A 19,683-nucleotide genomic window follows, 5' to 3' on the forward strand; every position below is an offset into this window, starting at 1 on the left:
CTTTGTAAAAGTGAGAGGTTGGTGGCAGCTTTCATTTTTTCTGAAAACTTTTCGGTGCCCCCCACCCCCAACTAAAGTGAATCTGGATCCGCCTCTGATAGTACCACAAGATTTCTCAAATCTGGCCAATTGATGTGAAAAGTGAGTGAGATTATTAGTTCAAATTCAAATTTTTGGGAAGGTGTTAGGGAGGAGGAGGATTCACATGCAGTTCTGCTGAAACATACTAACCCATTTAGCCGTGTCGCAGATATCTGAAGCCAAACAGGAATGAAAACTTTGTGTTTTTGAGGGATTCGAAGTATGGCTTACCGTGAAAGAGACCAGAAAAGTTTCAGAATAATCAGCCGTGCTTCATCCAAACCAATTAATAAACAAGACGATGGGTTCACTCATACAATCTGGATCCTCTCAAAAAGCCAGAACCGGGCGGGGCCGAGACAGCAGCACAGCCATTCACAGTTTAAAACAACAGCGTGTTCTGCGGCTCATTTGGACAGGCAAATTCTGTCAGCCTACATAATGCTTATTTGCCGGACTGAATTGGTTGGCCAGTGTCTCGGGCCCAGAGATAAGTGGAGAACTTTCCAGATGACTGGCGCAGGACAACCCCGACCCGTCATCCCACTGATTGCCACACACTCCTCTGTTGCCTTTTTGGCAGCAATTTCTCCAGGGGCCCTCGTTCTGTCTTTTAGTTTGTCCCCATAATGGTAATAGGACCTTCTTCTCCACCGCACACCCACACCGTTATATCACACAAACACACACATGGATTCTTGCTCTGTCTGTCCATCTCAACAGACTCAGTGTTAGTATGGCTCTGTGTTAAATGTAGTAAGTCCCAGTCGCCCCGTCCTGCCAGCTTTGTCTGCCCTCAGCTGTTCCGGCCCGATGCCTGTATTGTGCTGCCGGGCTCATTACCAGAAGCACTGTGGCCCGAAACCTCCTCACTAATAGGCCCGGAGAGAGACAGAGAGGAGATATTTCTGCTGTGGCTTGTGTGTAGCACTATAATGTTGTTGTTTTTCACTCTTTTGGCACCACCACTGTTAATGTTTAACATTCAGTTACTTCTCTGGCTTCTCGTCAGCTGGCCCGAGGAACTTAGAGCACAGGTTGGCTTGAAAGGTTCTCCTCGTCCCCCCTGTGAGGCGCTCGGACTTGAAAGCTCCTCTCCATGTATGAATGTATACGGACGTGTGTGTGTTTCTGCATGCCTGAGCAGGGACCTGGAAAGAATGAGCGGTCCGGTTTGATGGGCTGTCTGGAGTGGGCCAGACCACTTGGACAACAAAAGGATGAAGTGCAGCTATTGTTTAAAGTTTACAGGGCAGTATGCGGAGTGTACAGTGGTGTGGCTGGAGGAGAGGGGATACAAAGAGAGGGGGTGTAAAGAGGTGAGTCAGGAAAATGGTGATATGTGAGGAGACTGAAGGCTCGGAGGGACGGAGAGAAAGAGGAGTGCATACAGTAAACAGAAAGACGTCAGGGCGGATCTTCGTCAGCACATGCGGCTCCGACCCGACTGATATCGAGGACTTTAAGTGATTGTCTGAGACCGTAGCATTCATACGTTCTGATTCAGCTGTTGTATAATTAGGTTTGAGGGGTGCTTTAAAGATGAATTAGGCCATGAACTGGCGCAGAAGTTCGTGAACTGAAGATTACCGCAGAGATTACAGTGGTCTAATGACACTAAACAGCACCGGAGGCCAATAAACACGACCAGAAACACAAAAGTTTCCGGAAATAATCATAAAACAATTAAACAAAGAGACAATTGTAGGAGTTTTTTGTAGGAGGCTTAAAATGGATACTGGATGACTAGATACCATGAATCCAATACACAATAAAATAAATAATTACTTAAAGAAGTGTTTGCTAAAAAAGCTATTATTATCATCACGTGCATGGTTATTATTGGATAATCAACTAACCAGAAGTGCAGTACAATGTAAAATGTCTAAATGGAAAAGCTTTTTATATACAATATGAGAAATATCAGTGTAGCAGTATCAACAGCTGTAAATATTAAAGATATGAATTTCAAAACTGTATACTGATGAACAGATTGTCATGAAAACACTAAATATATAAAAATAATAAAGTGTGGGTAATATAGATAAATAATAGACGAATGTAAAGATAGAGACAGGAAAAATGACAGTAGGAGCATTTTAAAAAGCATAAACAGTGGATATGAGGCTGTAATTCATGTTTAAATACATAGAAATTAAACAGCTATGTGCTGAGGAAGACTGTGGGCCATTATAGAAAGCTCTGGAAGTTTATAAATGGACTGTGGTGAGAAATAGTCAAATGAAATCATATTGTAGAAACGAGTATATGTCATTTTAGAAATTCATTTTGCACCTATAATAATAATACTAAAACACAAATACTGCTAATAGATTTAGCTAATAGTAATAGCCATTTTTCCTGTGTTCAACATTAGGCCTTAAAATACTGTATTAGTCCTATAGATCATAATATACAGAATATTTCTACTTATTTTTAACATGTAAACAGAAATAAACATCTATACAAATTGTAATTTACCATGTTTCTGTGTGTCGTTTCCGCATTGTTTTCTCGTTACCGCTTAGTATTTTTTGTTAAGCGGTTAGAAACGCGCGCGCGAACCTGCCATCCGCCCGGTCCCACGCAGCGCGCGGCCGCTGCTCTCCATCATCCTCGCGGCGTCTCCTCCCGCGCGGTGGCACCAGGTGGGCCGCGGCACCGGCGAACCGTGGCCTCGTTAACGCGCCGCAATAATGAGGCCGCAAGAAAGAGAGAGAAAAAAAAGAAAAAGGGGACGAAATAATTGCAAATAAAACTACATGATGCAGAAAATAAAAAAAGAAATTAAACAGATGCGCGCGTTTTCAGGATCATTGGGCTCGTCCTTTTAAAATGCTGAGAGATGCAAAAAAAAAAAAATCCAAAAAAATTAAATGCAACATTTCAGATCATGCAGCAGGATGCAAGCTCATAATAATAATGACAATAATAATAATAATAATAATTAGCTTATATTATCGTGAAAATGTTGAATATTAAGCTTACTTTACTGTGAAAAAAACTCTAAAATATTAGTTTAAAACAAAACACCAGTGAAAACATCCATAAATTTGTCATGCTTTAATTAAAAATAATTCTTTAGAAATTCATTATTTACATCTGCAATAATATTAATAACAGTATAAGAAAAATAGTCACAGTTTTTACCAAACATCAGAACATCAGCATGACAGCAGACTAAATTTATTTGAAGCAAAAATAAGAAACATAAACAAAAACAAATGTATTTCAAGCCTTGTTGGTTTTAGTAGCCAAATCACCATCCGTCATTCTCTGAGTAAAATTGCATCACTTCTCCATAAGTAATTCATCATTTACAGTATGTACATATTGCTAGACAGATTCATTAATTGTCTCTGAGGGGCATTTTTGTCGTAATTGTGATTCAGTGTGTCGCCTTATTAGTCTATGTTCACTACAGGAAATCTGCATCTACAATGGAAACAAATCACAAACTCAATTTTGCAAGCAGACATAGATCAAGAATAGATTTGAGATGATAGGACAGGATTCACTTTTTCTTTTCTTTCTAAAAAACAAACAAAACAAGAGCATTGTAAACAAAGCAGGCATAGTTCAGTATAAAGAAGTTGCATATCCCTATTCACTGGATCAGTGAAGTCAAGTTGCAGATGTGCCAGGAAGGAAAAAAAAAGAGTCTTTGGCCAAAACAGTGTTAAAAAAAGAGAGATTTATACTGAAAAAAATGCACCACGTGAGACGTCAGGCTGAGTCTCTGGAAACAGGCCCTGGAGAGTGTTAGCGATGTGTAAACGTGCACGAGTCAGTTACCCTGGGGAACGGTGTCAGTAATGACAAATAAATAGAAGTAGGTGTGGTAGCCCGTGAGAGGATGGAGTATAAACAAAAAAACACACACACACAATGCATCGCTGGTTTCAACAGCAGAGTCTCAAGTCCACATCCAGTTTTGACTTCATGCCTTGGTCCGTGTGTCGGCTGATGCTACAGTTCTCCAGTGTTGGTGGAGGGGACTAGAGGTGGTCGTAGGCGGCCGCAGACGGTGGTCCGGTGCGGGAGGCCGAGCTGTAGTAGTAGGGCGAGCCTGCGGGGGGAGACACAGATGGAGGCCGTCACAACTGGAAGGTGTTTGTGGCGGATCAGACTTTTCTTTATCATCTTATCTCAGGTTTGACGGCAGATGGCGAGCGGAGAGTCTGAGCAGCTTGGAGCGTCCAAGCCCCCCACATGACTTTAATTATGTTCAGAGGAATATGAGTGATGCAGGACTTTCCTTTTTCAAACCAGATGCTCAACAAACACCCAAAGAGACTTCTTTTCACACATTCTAGCATGCATCTCTTCACCACCAAAGACAAGTAGTGCAAGTTCATCGACAGTCTTTCTCAAATAAAAACTAAATGTCGCTGTTTTTCTCTCAATTTCAGGTTGAAGATTGAACTACTTCACCAATTTTTGAAGTTTTTGAGTGTCTTGTTCTCCATTGTGTGTTGCTTGGACAAAGTTCATACAAATGTAACTGCATCAAGCAAAATCAGAAAGCCTTCATGTTTCTGAATAACGCAATTTAAATTGAAGTATTTGATTGTAAGTGCAGTAAATCTGTCTTTTTTTGTTTATTTTAGTGTTTCTTTTAATTTGTCACATTTGCAACCATAAAAAACCACTATCTGCAGACTATACTGACACTTTTATGGTGAATACAGTAGTTTCAAACAACAGTTAAATTCTGCAAAGTAAGTTAAAATTGAAGTATGTGATTGTAAATCAGTAAATAAGTCCTTTCTTTCTTTATTTTAGCCCTTTTTAATCATTTGTCTCATTATATATTGCTTTGTCATGGTAAATAAAGGTTAAACCAATGTTATAAATATAATAAAGTACCATAAGGCAGAGTGCCTGAGGTGAATCCCAGTTATTTATGGGACAAATGGTTCCTACAGAGGTGAAAACTGCATTATAAGACGTGTGATTGAGTTTAGTATTGATGTCAGAAAGCCTAATATTATCTGGAAAAGTCCCACAAAAGTACTTGAAATTTAAGTAGTGATTGTAAACTCAGTAAATAAGTCCCCTTCTTTATTCATTTTAGCCATTTTTAATCATTTGAGATTGCTTGTGCAGACTTACAGACATTTTATGATAAAATTAAGTTTAAACAACGTATTAAATATATTAAACTGATAGCGAGCCACAGTAGCTAAAGTTATCCCAGTTATTAATTGTTTCTATGACATGTTCTTTTGATCTTTGAGCCTCTTATACCTTCATTTGTGTGCTGCTTTGGATTGAAAATATGAACTGTATGAAGAGAATATGTCAAAAATCATTCATATTTATCTGGAACAGTTTGTAAAAGTAATTTGAATTGAAGTTATTTCATTGTGACTTAGTAAACAGTTATTTTTTTTTTTGGCTTATTTTAGCATTTTTAATTAGCCTGTCACACTTTTATTGCTTTGTCTGCAACTTTAAAAATACATCTGCAGACTTACTGACACTTTTATGGTGAAATAAAGGTTAAACAATACATAAAAATATATTAGAAGTATATAGAGCACAGTAGCTAAAGTGAACCCCAGTTATTAATGGGAGTAATGGTTTCTACAGAGGACAAAAACTGCATTATAAGACAATGATATTTCACATTTTGAGTGTCATATCCTTCATTTCTGTGCTGCTTCAGCTAGAAAATGCAAACTGTATGAAACGAGTTATGTCAGAAAGCTGTTTTATTATCTGGAATAGTCTGTAATTGTAATTTAATTATGTAGTTGTATGCGATTGTAACTTAGTAAATGAGGCCCTTTGTTTATTTTAAAATCATTTGTCTTCTTTTACATTATTCTGTCTGCAGCTCATGGCATTTTCATGGTAAAATAAAGGTTAAACAATACATGTGAATATATCAAACTAATAGACAGCACAGTAGCTAAAGTTGAACCCACTTATTAACGGGACAAATGCTTTCTACAGAGGACGAAAACTGCATTAGAAGACGTGTGACTGAGGTAGTTTTCACTCCTCTGGCAGCAGTTCATTTAAATTCATGATGAAATGTTTGCGAATCATAAGGTCAGCAGAGTTCTTCAAAAAAATCTCAGGAAACCTTTATGCTTTTTTATATTTTTTTTACCATAAAGTTCTAAATAATTTGTCTTTCATTGTGAAGTTCACATTCATCATCTTAAATATTCAGAGGTGCATGAGCTCGCCGGCGGTAAACAAACAAGAGAAAAGCGCAGTTTGCAAACACTGTCATCACCGTCGGCGTGTTTCTACTCACCCAGTATGCTGGAGTTGGTGAACCTCCAGCTTCGCTGTAGGAGGTGAGGGCGAATGGGTGTAGGACTGACCGAGTAGTCTGTACCTGCTGCAGAAAAACAAACACACACACACAAAACCCAACATTACAGATGAACGCAACAACACAACAAAGAAGAATCATCTGAGAGCGTTGAGGAGTTGTTTGTCTGTGCCAGTCGTCGCTCGGCCTTAGCTCATAATCACCACAGTTAGTGCAGCCTGTAAACCATTAATCTGCGGTGCAGGTGGAGGGCTGAGGTAAAATCCCTCGCCCAGTGGTGCGTGCATACATCCAGCCCGGACACCCTCTTTCTCCAGCTTCTGCCCTCTGAAATGCCCTCCCTCCTCCTCCTCCTCCTCCTCCTCTTTACCACGTCGTCCTACACTTCCTGCCTTCAGCCTCTCTGGCACTCCTCTTTCTTTCTTTCTTTCTTTCTTCTCTTTTTTTAAACATTCCAATATCTAATTGGTAATTATGTTGGCTGGAATGAATCCCTGAGCTCCCCACCACCTCCACCTCCTCCTCCACCTCCTCCCTCCTCCTTCCACTCAGTAATTGTGTATCAACGCTTCCTCACAGCGAGCCCACCAGAAAAATAATAAATCAGACCCTCTCATTTCGCGCTTCGGAGGGCAGACTTCAAATAAAAAAGGCACATCACACACACACACACTCGCTCCCTCTGTGGTCACATGCAGGCATCTTGACACACACAGTTTTCAATGTACCACAAAGACCTCCTCCTCTCCACTCATATCCAGACTTTACACCCCCCCTCCTGCGCCTCCCCTCCCTCCCCGGGCCCCCTGGTTCCCATGGCGATGTGTGGTCAGAGGTGTCTGGGTGGGGGTGTGGGCAGCAGGGCGGAACCCCCAGCCGGTTCCCCGTAGAACCCCCCGGGCCCGTCATGCACACCCACACACACCCATGCACACTCACAGTTCACCACCCTGGCAGGGCTACTCATTAACTCCGCCTGTCTCGCTGTTAATCTACAATCCTCTCCATCGCAGCCACTCTTTCTTCTTTTTTCCTTTCTACCTGCCTTCCATTACCCTCTGATTTGTGTTTTTTTTTTTTTAAATCCGAGGTTCTTACCTGCTACCATCCCCGTGATGGCGGACGAAGAGTATCCGGTCTGTGCAGGGGAGGGGATGTGAGGTGGGTAGCCTGGCAGGGTGGAGCTCACCATGTCACGCCCTGAAAACACAGAAAAAACGCACCTTTAGCGTCAAGATGGAAGTGAAAGTTGCCATTTTGTATTTGTTAAAGCTACAAGATGCAAACTGCAAAAACTCAAAATCTTACCCAAGTCCATTTGTCTTATTTTAGTCAAAATGTCTCACCCCACTAGCCTAGCCACGCTAGACCCAGGTCTGAAGACGCAAGGGTCTAGGAACTCTCGACAGGGAGGGAGGCGGGCTAAAAGGTTGTCTTTCAAATCACTCTGCAGCAATTGGGTAGGTATACAACCATCAGGGCAACGAATAGGCTGACGTAGTTCCTAGAGTGCGGAAATCAGAGGATGCGGGGGTTCGGTGAAGCCTTATTTATGCAGTCAATGGGTGAAGCTCAAGTATATTATAGACATGTAAACAGTAAGATTATTTAGAGTCGGTGCTAATGGAGCTCAAGACCGTTGTTGACCCTGACAGAGAATTAAATTCGTTGCCGTGGGTTGTGTAGCACGGCTAGGCTAGTTGTTTCCGGTTGTTTCTGTCAGAATCGTCGCGCCTCTGTCGTCACTTAGTTACGCCCGCCTTCTGACTCTACACTTCAAGGCGATTCGTCGGCCAGTTTTAGGAGCATCCAACCTCGAGGCTTACCGAGGGTAACTAGACCCACCCTGGCAGAGAATTAAATTCGTTGCCGTGGGTTGTCTAGTGCGGCTAGGCTATCATCCCACTTGATTTAAGATAAATTCACTGAACAAGTGACATTTCAGCAAAATGAAGGGACTTGTTTTAAGAAAATGCATCTGGATATCTTGTTAAGTCAAACAATCTTGAAATTATCTTGTTTTAACCCTCGTGCCGTCCTGCGGGTCAAAATGGATCCGTTTTAAAGTTTTAAAATGTGGAGAAAAAAATATTTTACAGTGAAAACTTATACATTTTCAAAATTTTTTGGAACATTTCTGAACATTTTTTGATGGAAAAAAGAAATGCTGAACAAATGTTTCTTTAAGAACATTCAGAAAAAAATCAACCAAAATCCAGCGAAATTCGTTGGATTTTGGTTGATTTTCTTCGGAATGTTCTGAAAGAAAATATTAGAAGTTTTACTGATACACCCATGTCAAAAGTTTTGAGAGGTTCTAATTTATTTGAATGAGAAAGTGTCTCAAAACCTTTGACAGGGTATGTATATATATATATATATATTATATATATGTAATCACTTTAGATATTTTTTTGGATTTTTTTGGAAGATTTCTATTGATTTTTTGAAAATATTAACAATTTTCATTTTTTTTTTAGTTTTTAATTTTATTTCTTGCCAAATTCAGGATATTTTAAATAAATAAAATAAAGCTTTTAAGGAATTTCCTTACTGAAGGTTTTGGGAATTTTTTGCTGAATTTTGGGATTTTTCTCAGAAAAGGAAAATATTTTTTGGTGCCTGTGAATGAGGACAACAAGAGACACCTAAGCTTGACAATCCTGGTAAAATATAGCTTAAAATAAGTTTTCCCAGCTAATGTTAAGATCTCAATACTCTAAATATCACATCTTATTTCAAAAAAATCTTACCGAGCCATTTTTCACTTGTTCTATTGGCAGATTTTTTCTTTATTTCAAGTAAAAGTTCTTTGAAATAATTTTTTCCCTTGTTTTGAGAGGGCATTTTTTTTCCAGTGTGCTGATATTGAGGTGAGAAATTAAACAGATTTAAACAGCATCATTCAGTGGTTTAGCTTCTTGGATGTGATAATTTGCCGTTTCATCTACTAGTCTGATTAAACAACATTTTTCGTGATTTTGATGAGCCTTTTTCCTTTTTTCTGACCAAAAAAGTCAAATGTTTTAATGCCATGATCATGAATATGAATGAGATGGATGGCAGCTTTACCTGAGATGATAGACTGACTGCTGAACTGCCCGTACACCGGTGCATGATGGGAGATGAGTGAAGGCGTTGGGGAAATGGTTGGAGCTGCTGCTGCAGTTGCTGCCGCTGCCGGGTTTCTGCAGCGCCTGCAGCTCCACAAACGCCAGGTTGGGCGCCGCCATGTTCGGGGAGGGGCTTGTGCTGGTCACTTCTGGGGACATTTCTGTTTTAGACAGAGCGGCAGTGTCTGTAGGGCTCTGTGGTGGGGTAGGGGGGAAGCCAGTGTGCAGCGGGGTGGGTGAAGAAATGGAAACAAATGATGAGTAATGATGGAGAAAGTGTGAAATGTCAAAAATAAACAAAGGATGAGCAGTGGTGGTGAGTGATGCACTGTTTAGAGACTCACCGGTCACCATGGTGTAACTCTGGTGTGCCGACAGATTCCGTCCAATGGCAGAGCTGGATGTTGACAGGCTGGTCTTGGCCTCTTCTAGGCTGCCATTGATGAGGGACAGCGGGTACAAAGTCTGGGGATGAAGAACAGAGATTAGCTATTGGCGAGGATCAGCAAATGTGTATGTGTGTATAATAAAATCTAAATCCTCATCACCATCTGTGTCCATTTTAGAGCTCTTTCAGAACACAAAGCTTATTTTCGCTGCTACCTGTTCCGTCTTGCTGCTGGAGGCGGAGCTGAACGAGTCCGGTGGATAGTGGTGGCGATCAAACCCACAGTCCAGATGCTGCGTGGCTGCAGAGAAGTGATCCACTCTCATTTGTTTCCTCGGGACGCCTCCGCTGCCCTGAGAATCCACGCTGAGCCGACAGCTCTCCTGATCACCTGAGAGAAACCACAAGGATGGAGCAGGAGGAAAAAGTGAAGAGGTGAAACTACAAATCATTTTGTTGTTTGGACGCTTTTAAAATTCCTTCGATTGGATTATGAAACTTTGCTATTTCATTAGTAAATGCAACAAAAAAAATGTCTATGTCGTCAAATTGCTCTGCTGCCCTTCGACCATATTATTATTCCTCTAAAAAGACTTTAACACTGGCTTGGTCTCTCTTGCACAGGTCTTAAAGGTGGATTAAGTGATTCTAATTCAAAACAGTTATGGCCAAGTTTGGTGAAAATCTCCCCACAGTCTGCCAACTGTTTATTTATAGTGTGCGCTGAAAAGAAAACTTAGTGTTCATACACAACCCTGGCTCTATAAATGTGAAACAAACAAAGGAGCTTGGACTGCTCTACACAACACTATTCCAGCAAGTCTGTTGCACAGGACAGCTGAAAGTAATGGTGAGTTTGACCTATGCTAACAAGCGAAATGCCAACAATTAGTCCAATGGATCAAAGACTCCATCTTTAAATTGTTGTACTGTCTCCTTTGGGTTGCATCCATCTTTTATGCAAATAGAGCTGCACTGTACCATTGACGAGGTTCAACGCCAGGATGTCAGGTTGGCGCAGGATTGATTGGGCAACCGTGAAGGCCTGGATTAAAAACGGAAGACTGACGTAGTCTCTGGGTGAGAGGGCGTGCCACCCATCCACCACTGGTTTCAACTGACACACATCCAGCGCAATTTGTTTGTTGTTTAGTAAACTACGAGTTATGTATATTACTAGGTATAGTAGGAGTAATCCGTTACTTTTTGGTTAGCCGGGTTTTTCTCATGTTTAAGTTACGTTAGGGAGGTAAGACTGTGTTTTTCTTTTACCAGTTTTTGTTTCGGTAGGCCAGTCTTGCTGAACAGATTAGTGGGGTTTTCGTTTGTTATCTTGGTTTTGCTCACTCTGAATTTAAGCTAAAACATTTCCACTCCTTTGTTCTTTTGTTCAACCACATCCTCTCTTCAGTACCCCTCAGTTATTGGAAATAAATACTTCAGTTCTTTGAGAAAATGCATTTTGTTGCTGCTTGGATCAGTGAAAGATGGCACCTTATGTTATGTTCAAGCACACCTGGGCTAGGCGTAGCAATAGTTCAAGTTTTACTTATTAGTCTGATAAACAGTTTTTTGGTGGTCAAAGGTGAGCTCTCCTTATATAAACTACACGTGACTTCTGGCATCCTTCAGGGCTCTGTTGTGGGCCCAGGTCCTTTTACATTTATTAATAATATTAGAAATAACACATCAGTTTCTATAACTGAAACAGTAGATATCCACTTATATATCTCTGTAAGTCCAAATGAATGCTGTTCTATCAACAGTTTGATTGAATGCATTTCTGACACAAGTCAGTGAATCAGAAAAACAATGAGATTACAGCTACTGGAGCAAAACCCGGGGGATAAAAACTGTCCATCAGTTGATATCATTCACAATAAACAGCAAAAAACAGGTCAAAGACCTCACAGTCACGCTGACACAACTCTTACACTACCTCAGATCAAATCATATTTCAAGACAACTGGAGTTGTCCAAAGTGCCGTACCAACAAAACAACAACAATAAAATCTGTTTTATATATTATTTTGTTTAACAAATTGATTGACTAAAAAGTGAGGGTAACAACTCCTGGGATAAGTTTATAATATAAGATAAATATCAAATATTAAGACCACTAACAGCAACCAAAAGCCACTGAAAACATTTACACCCTGAGGTTTCTTCTAAAGTGTCAAAGAGGAGGAACAGTCTGAAGCTTTGGAGATGCCATCGCAAAGGCACTGTCTTCCTTAAACATCAACCTCTATCGTATAAAAACAGTTCTGAGTATCAAAGAGGCTGGTAGGTCACAGAGTTCTGAAATATACCCTCATATCTACCAATTCATGGCTTCATGAATAAATGAAAGAACCCTAAAATCAAATAGTAACATTTATGTTTAATATTGGACAAGTATCATTACAAATACAATTTTAAAGTATTATTAGCAGTTCTTTATGTCTCTTAGTCTGTTCTCTCAAAAGAAACAATAAAGGTCAGATAAGTTAAAAAATAAAGCAACATGCAGAGAAGTAGCTACACAATGCTTTGAATGTCAAGGTATTCATGCAGCACATTTTGAGAGACAACTTGCATGTTTTTCCAAAACATAAAAGAAAATTGGATTTCCATCAAATTTTTCTCTGTTTTATAATTTTTGGTACCATAGCCACTACTCTTGGTCTTTCGCACTCATATATTTGCTCCTAAATTGTGGCATTTTGTGTATTTGATGTAACTCTTACTGTCATCGTGGCTCCTCTTGCCCTCGGCGTTGGGCTGTGGGATTCCCAGCAGGCCGCTGATGGAGTAGGTGGAGCCCAGAGAGTCGGACTGTGGCGACTCTGGAGGAGTGACCGCCGAACTGGGGACTGAGAGGAAAAAACAGACAGATTTGAGACAGAGAGCGGAAACGATGCTGAACACCTCAGTGGTCTTTGTTACCACAAAGGTCAGGGGCTTAATCCTGGAGAACAATGAGCAGACTCTGTCATTAACTTTAATCCTTCAGCATCCCATGAAAATGCTGGGAGAGATCGACTATGAGGTAGGTAGGTAGGTAGATAGATAAAAGTCAGGACAGGCAGGTTGTGTATGCTTTTGTAAATGTACAGACTTACTCAGTGTTTGTCCTGGACTCAAACCTTTTCCATCCAGAGGGAGATTAAACGGCTGCTGAACCTTCGTCCGAATTATCCTAAAGCAAAAAGCAGTGGCATCTTTAAATGCTTTTGTGAAGATATAAGCAAATCAGCGTTAACTTTATTAAATGAAGCATGCTTAAAAGAAAGAAGCTGACTTTATTGCCCCACTAACACGTCCAAGAGGCACATAGCTGCTCAGGCCCCAGAGCCACAGCGGCGCATTTGCACCGCTAACATGATTTCATTCATAATTCAGTTTGTCACCTGTTAATGGAGCTCACGCTGGGCACCGTGTCGCTGTCACACACTCCCTCCGCCAGCAGCCGGTCTCTGATCTCCCAAGCAAACATGGTGGGATTCTGCCTCTTGTACTCTGCGATCTTGTCCACGACCTTTGGGGTGGCCACCTTGGGCTTGGAGCCACCGATCACCCCAGGCTTGATGCTGCCAGTCTCGTAGTAGCTGCAAGAAAAGGGTAACAAAGAGCACTCTTTCAGTCATTATTTCATTCTTGGCTGTCAGACAAACGTGTCCTCAGTAAGTAAACAGACTCTCAGAGGCCAAAAGAACATGAAGAGGCTGGTTAGCAGTAACAGGAGGTTGGCTGAGGTAAACGCTTACCGTCCCAGGATCTTGCTGACACAGCCGTGGCTGACTCGGAGCTGCCGGGAAATGTCGCAAGGCCGAACCCCCTGGTGAGCCATGTCCACGATGCGTTGCCGGATCACCTCCGGAAGTGGGCGGCCATTAACAAACATTCCACCTAGTTGGTTAAGACCCCATGACCTGGGGGAGGAGGGGGATGAACACTTATAAATGTCAAGGAACCTGAAGCCTGAGACTTCTAGAGGCACACCTGGACACACACACGTGTTGGTGGCACTACATTTGAAACCAAGAACACCGGTTTAGATCCATAAAACCTGTTCATAAGGTCAAAAATAAACACTACATTTCTTGCTAATGGACAAATTACACACACCAGAATGAAATCAATGCCTAGTTAAAATTCAAGTTTATGTCCAGTATTTGACAGTGCAAGAAAAGGTTTTCACAGTGTGGCATTTTAGACATTTTGCTGGGTCCATCCATCCATTCTCTATACACCGCTTTATCCTCACTAGGGTGCTGGAGTCTATCCCAGCTGACGGCAGGGGACACCCTGGACAGGTCGCCAGTCTGTCACAGGGTTACATATACAGACACACAATCACACTCACATTCACACCTACGGGCAATTTAGAGTAACCAATTAACCTCAGCATATTTTTGGACTGTGGGAGGAAGCCGGAGTATCCGGAGAAAACCCACACATGCACAGGGAGAACATACAAACTCCATGCAGAAAGATCCCAGGCCCACCCCGGGATTTGAACCGGGGATCTTCTTGCTGCAAGGCAAACATGCTAACCACTACCTCACTGTGCAGCCCATTTTGCTGGGTTCATAGCAAAAATATTTAAAATATACACAGTAAATGTATTTAATTTTCCTTCCCTAACATTATTATAGTGTTCCAGAGAAGTGACTAAATTATCTGCAACTGTTCTCACCAATTCTTTAACAGACTGATCGTCGGATGTGTCTTTATCAACAACAGCTGTGGCAGCATTGTCAAAGGAGTAATGAGGTTTCACAGTAAAAGCGTTAAGAAAACAGCAGAGGAGAGGACGGTATGTTTACTGCAGTAAATAATTAAGACAAATAAACGTGGATTTAGCCAAAGCTTTCATACATTTAATACACTGATATCTTCAATTTGGTTGAAAACTGTTCAAAGAATTCTGGTTTGTCATTTAAAAAACAAAAGTATTATATGAATCAAAGCATTAAATGTAAAATCACAGCAAACATAACATTTAAATTAAGGTTTTGGAGATATCTAACTTTACCTCCAAACAGCAAAATCTATTTCTTTAAAACCACTCATTATTTTAAATATTCTTGCAGCTCATTATAAAAAACCCTGCAGGCTCATTCTTACAGTTCATTTACATGCCTCAAAATGGAATTGTATTTATTTAGGAGAATTTCAGACAGAGTGAAATGTGATATTTAACAAAATATATAATGTATGTACCTTTTAAAAAAGTCAAGCTTATACGAATTTTAATTATTAAAAAACAGATTGAATCTCAAATAATATTTAGCAAAATCCTTTTAATGAGTGTTCCTGTTTTTAATTTTAATTTGTGAAGCACAATGCATTGCATGTTTTTATATGAAATTTCAAAATAAGGTTAAATAGCTTTATTATTGTATTAATGTTTTATTAGCTCATCTGTATTTATGTTGCCTTATAGAAAATTATTTTTTTTCCTACATGCTTTCACTTTTTAATGCACATTTTATCTAATGCATGGTGAAAGTATTATAAAACCTGCAAAAACAGAAACGTGTTTGATCGTCGTAAATGTCAAACATGCTGGAATAAAGGATCCACAGATCTGCGCCTTCAAAAGAACAACCGGCAAAGCCACATAAACGCTTTTTTCCTCCGGTAAACGGCGACAGACAAAGCGTCCTGCAGCCGCCACCATCCTCTCTATAGACTCCACGGTGGTGACTCCGCAAGAACGCCATTGCTTTTAATTTAACCCATTGAGCCACTCATTTCTCTCTCAGCCTTTTCCCAGCTTTCATTTCCACATCAAACAGGGGCCTGGACGAGGCAGGAGAAGGGGGGAGAGGGGAGGAGAGGGGAGGCAAGGGAAGGGGAGGATGGCAGCCTCTATTAACGCTGCCAGCGGAGTGTGGAAAAAAATCTCCCCGCCAAGCTTCATCAACCTGCAGGATATTAAAGCGGAGCAGCCCCCGGGGGGGAAGGAGCGCGCAGCGTGGACGCGCACAGACACGGCGCGCGCACAGGAAAACAAAGTAAGAATTCATTGCGACAAACTTTTTGTTGTTTTCCCCCCATAGATAGATAGATAGCTGGATAGATAGATACATAGATAGATCTCCTTGTGTGCGTATATTTCAAAGTAAAATTCTCAGTTTCACATGTAATATTTAGTTGACTTTGACTGATCAACCCAACAAAAACAACAATCAAGCAAAACTTCACTTCTTCAAGGTCACATTTAGTCATAAATATGCGCAAAATATGCACATAAACATGCGTATTCGGTAAATTTAATTGTCATGGAGCTCAAATAAAGACTTGAAATGAGCTCAGATCCAATATAGCAACACTTCAGTCCACCTTAAAGACATATACAAATATTTATCAAGTATTTTATCCAGTAGGAGTTATGTAATATGTGCCATTCTCCCCAGAGGAACTTGGGTCATCTGTACCCTTTGACCCCTTGCCTGGGTTATGGTGACATATTATAATGTAGCTGTAAGCAACAATAAGGTTTAAGGTCATGTTTAAGTGTTAGATCAAACATCTTCTGTATGGATAGGTTTTCTAATATTATGTGTTTATCCAGCAGCCTCCACTTAGAAAATACTACTAAAATACATGAATAAAAGAGATAAATACTTCAAGATATCTATTTCTCAATGTATGCATGCACTATGGTAAGTTATTAGACTTTCTGCATATAAGTAGAATCTATATCTTCCCCTAAACTTCAAGCTTCATGAAGGAAAAACAAAGTGGCAAAGTGCATCTTCACAAATTCACCAGTCCCAGAAGAGAGCAAGTGTGAGACTCTGCTCAGATAACCTGATCAGCGTGAACAGCAGGCCAGCTTGCGTTTGTGTATTTACCTCTTCCAGTGTTACTGGACATATCCCTGAGTTTCTGCTCTTCGCTCCACCAGCTGAACGTGACGCTCTCCTCCACGCTGTCCCAGTTAAAATGTTGTCACTCCGCGTCCTCTCTGGTCTTTCATGAGTGTTCTCCCGAGTGATCACAGGCTGCAGGACAGCAGGGGTTTATTAAACTGCCTGTTTGTCACATGTGATGCCTCAGACAGAACAAACGCTCAGCTGGTTTTCTCCCGGTGTCTTCATGACATCCCACTTGCGGCTAAAACACTGTGTGTCACCGGTGACCACTTGTACCTGTCCGTGTTTCTTTCGCTTTATTAATCAGACCAGCAGCAGACAGCGAGGCCTTTCTGCACATTTCTGCAATAAACTACAATCACTTTTGGAAAACATTAAAGATTTTCCTCCCCTTCAGCCATCTCAGATGACTGCTCCCATTAAACATAAAATTTCCCTTCATTAAGCGCTTTGTAATTAGGATTGACTGCTCTCATTAACCTCATTTTAATGATTGAAGCCAGTAAATCTATTTTATTTTGGGTTCTGAAGCACAAAACCAAGTAATATCATTATTTAAAGTGGCTTTAGTTGGTGGGAAAAGGTGAAGGGGTCATACTTACAGTAAAGCTGAAGGATTGCTCTTTAGGATTCTGTTTTTTATTATTATTTTAAACAAAATTACTCCTAAATGGAGCCTGAAATTAACCTGAGTTAAACAGAATTGGCACGATCACGACAAGGCAGGTGAATAGGAATGAAAAAAAGACTTTTTCTTTTTAAAGATTTGGCTGTTTTAGCTTCAAAAATGAGCTTTTAAGATATGAAAAAAGAAACAACCGATGGAGTTAAGAGATGAGACGAATGATTAGGATGCTAACTCTTAACTAAAAGATGCTAAATGTGCTGAAGATGCGATGGCTGCCGGTTGTTATTGGCCACATGTAAGCCTTGTTTACAGGCTCCATCTGCTCAGCTGCACTCTGCTGAGGACTTTCAGCTCCACGAAGCTCTCGGGGAAAAACAGCAACAAAAAAAGTGTGGCAATTTATGTAAAATAAGACAGAGGCAGCACCTCAATTAATGCAAGGACTGTGAGATAAAACTGCTGGGAATTTCATCTTAATCGTGGCAATTATATGATGCATAGCTTTAAAGTGCATCACACAGGAGACGTTCAGGGACGGATTAAACGCTGTTAAAGCTGCTGCTAATTCACAGTAATTTTCATCTGTTCTCCTCCAAAAAGTTTCCATGTGCTGCCGGGTGGTGCCTTAAAATTAACCAAATAATTAGCAGCTTGTCACATCATTTAATGGAAGCGACGTGACACTCTGACAGGCGGCAGGGTTTGGTTTGATCCTATTTTTTGCTTGCAGCTAATAGCTTTTTACAGTGTCAGAATTAGAAATAAAACCTGCTGTGCTTTGCCAGATTTAATTAAATTCAGTATTTTAATGTTTGTGTGGGGGGAAAAACTCAGTGGGGACCTCTGATTTAAGGAGGTATTTATTGAAAAACTTACTGTTGCTTAAAATTTGTTTGTGGAAAATCTATTTGCATTTTCATTTGTTCACGATTTACAAAATCTGGCACACTGTAGACGTTTAAGAGGCCTTTAAACTATGTTTAAATCGTCACATTTCCAAAATAAAAGCAGCTGGTGCCAATAATTTTTCACATTAAAATAAAAATTGACCGCACTGTTATAAAAATGATGTTCTATTTTATTTACTTCAGGTCTATTTTTTTCATTTTTGAGACACAAATAAAAAACAAGACACTAACAAAGTGACTTAAAGGTAAATGTGTGGTTAATTAAGTTACGCAATTAATTTGTTAATGTGGTTATGTAAGTTTTGTTATTATTTGCTGCTATTAATTATTTATTATAAAAATAACTACTGATTATTTTCACGGTAATTTTGAACACATATTTCAGGGAGAATTATGCAGCAAGTTTTATTGAATTTCTAGAGTTTAAATAGAGCAGATAAAATGAAATAAAGAATGCAGTTCACCAAAACTACGAGCTGCACGTATACTCAGCTTTGGCACTGTTGGTTCATTTTATAGGACATTTTAAAAAACACAAAACGTGTAATCTCTCTCTATATATATATACATGTTATATTTTCTACATGTCGATTCACTCCTAAAAAATGCATCCCAAATTGTCTTACTTCTGCGCAACAGCCTAAAATCCGAAACTGGGATTTGTTTGTCCTTCAAAATAAAACTCGCTTTACCATTTTCTGCTCACCTAATCATTAATTAAGCTTTATTTTTCACAGTTTCCCACCACAACTGAACACTACGAAGCCCTCTGGATAATTTAAGTCTCCTCTGTCAGCCTCCGTGTTTGTCAGGACTGCGGTTCACTACATGGAGTCCGTGCGCATCGCCGTTACGCACCGAGATCAGTTCAGGAGCAGATCTTACCTTTCCACGATGGAGCTCGAAATAAAAACGTCCCCTCGGCAGATATTATCCACAATGAAGGTTTACTCTCGTAAGGCGTGTGTCCGGGCTGCGCTTGGAGGAGGCAGGACTGGCTGTTGTGTTGTGTTGTGTGCTGTAGTGTTGTGTGTGCGCATCCAACACCGAGCCAGGTTTTATCCAACCGGGGCTGCGCACAGGACCGAGCCGCGCAGCTATTGGAGGAGCAGGAGGGAGGAGGCGGGGTTTTATGAGGGGAAAGGGGAAAAAAGAGAGAAGTAACCCCTCAAAGTTAAAAAAAAAGAAAAAGAAAAAGAAAGAAAGAAACAGCCAGGATGACAGACGCTGTGTTTTGATGGCATTACACCCACTGAGCGACTGTACGGAAACACTTGTCAAGGAGACGGCTTGTTTCCATAAACCTCCAGCGACGCTTTGATTAGACTTTGTACAGGCATGTGGCGCCGCGTCCCACTTCCACACGCAATTTAGCGCCTGATTTGCTGCCATGCCGCACAGAGC

General features: G+C 40.6%; 1 protein-coding gene across 2 annotated transcripts; it reads right to left on the reverse strand.

The window, feature by feature from the left end:
* Positions 1–3,129: 3,129 nt before the first annotated feature.
* Positions 3,130–19,331, reverse strand: pax8 (paired box 8). 2 transcript variants are annotated; one of them, XM_051938680.1, is made up of 11 exons: positions 19,165–19,331; positions 16,723–16,872; positions 13,624–13,765; positions 13,267–13,464; positions 12,979–13,055; positions 12,604–12,729; positions 10,090–10,265; positions 9,831–9,951; positions 7,472–7,573; positions 6,353–6,439; positions 3,130–4,150 (listed from the first exon to the last, which is right to left on the reverse strand). In XM_051938680.1, the coding sequence occupies exons 2-11, from the start codon at positions 16,742–16,744 to the stop codon at positions 4,080–4,082; spliced, it is 1,122 nt and encodes a 373-aa protein (XP_051794640.1). In that variant the 5' UTR covers positions 16,745–16,872; positions 19,165–19,331; the 3' UTR covers positions 3,130–4,079. The 2 variants fall into 2 exon arrangements, with proteins under 2 accessions (XP_051794640.1, XP_022071349.2); XM_022215657.2 differs by lacking the exons at positions 16,723–16,872; positions 19,165–19,331 and having other exon boundaries at positions 13,624–14,778.
* Between the last annotated feature and the right edge of the window lie 352 nt (positions 19,332–19,683).

This window comes from Acanthochromis polyacanthus, chromosome 18 (assembly GCF_021347895.1).
Source record: "Acanthochromis polyacanthus isolate Apoly-LR-REF ecotype Palm Island chromosome 18, KAUST_Apoly_ChrSc, whole genome shotgun sequence".
Taxonomy (NCBI): Eukaryota; Metazoa; Chordata; class Actinopteri; family Pomacentridae; genus Acanthochromis; species Acanthochromis polyacanthus.

Coding starts and splice junctions, on each gene's coding strand:
- pax8 (XM_051938680.1), bottom strand. CDS start 16,744: ATGTCCAGTAACACTGGAAGAG. Junction 9,952..10,089: donor CCAGCAGCAAGACGGAACAG/GTAGCAGCGAAA, acceptor CTTCATCCCCAG/ACTTTGTACCCGCTGTCCCT. Junction 7,574..9,830: donor GAGTTACACCATGGTGACCG/GTGAGTCTCTAA, acceptor CTGTGTTTTCAG/GGCGTGACATGGTGAGCTCC.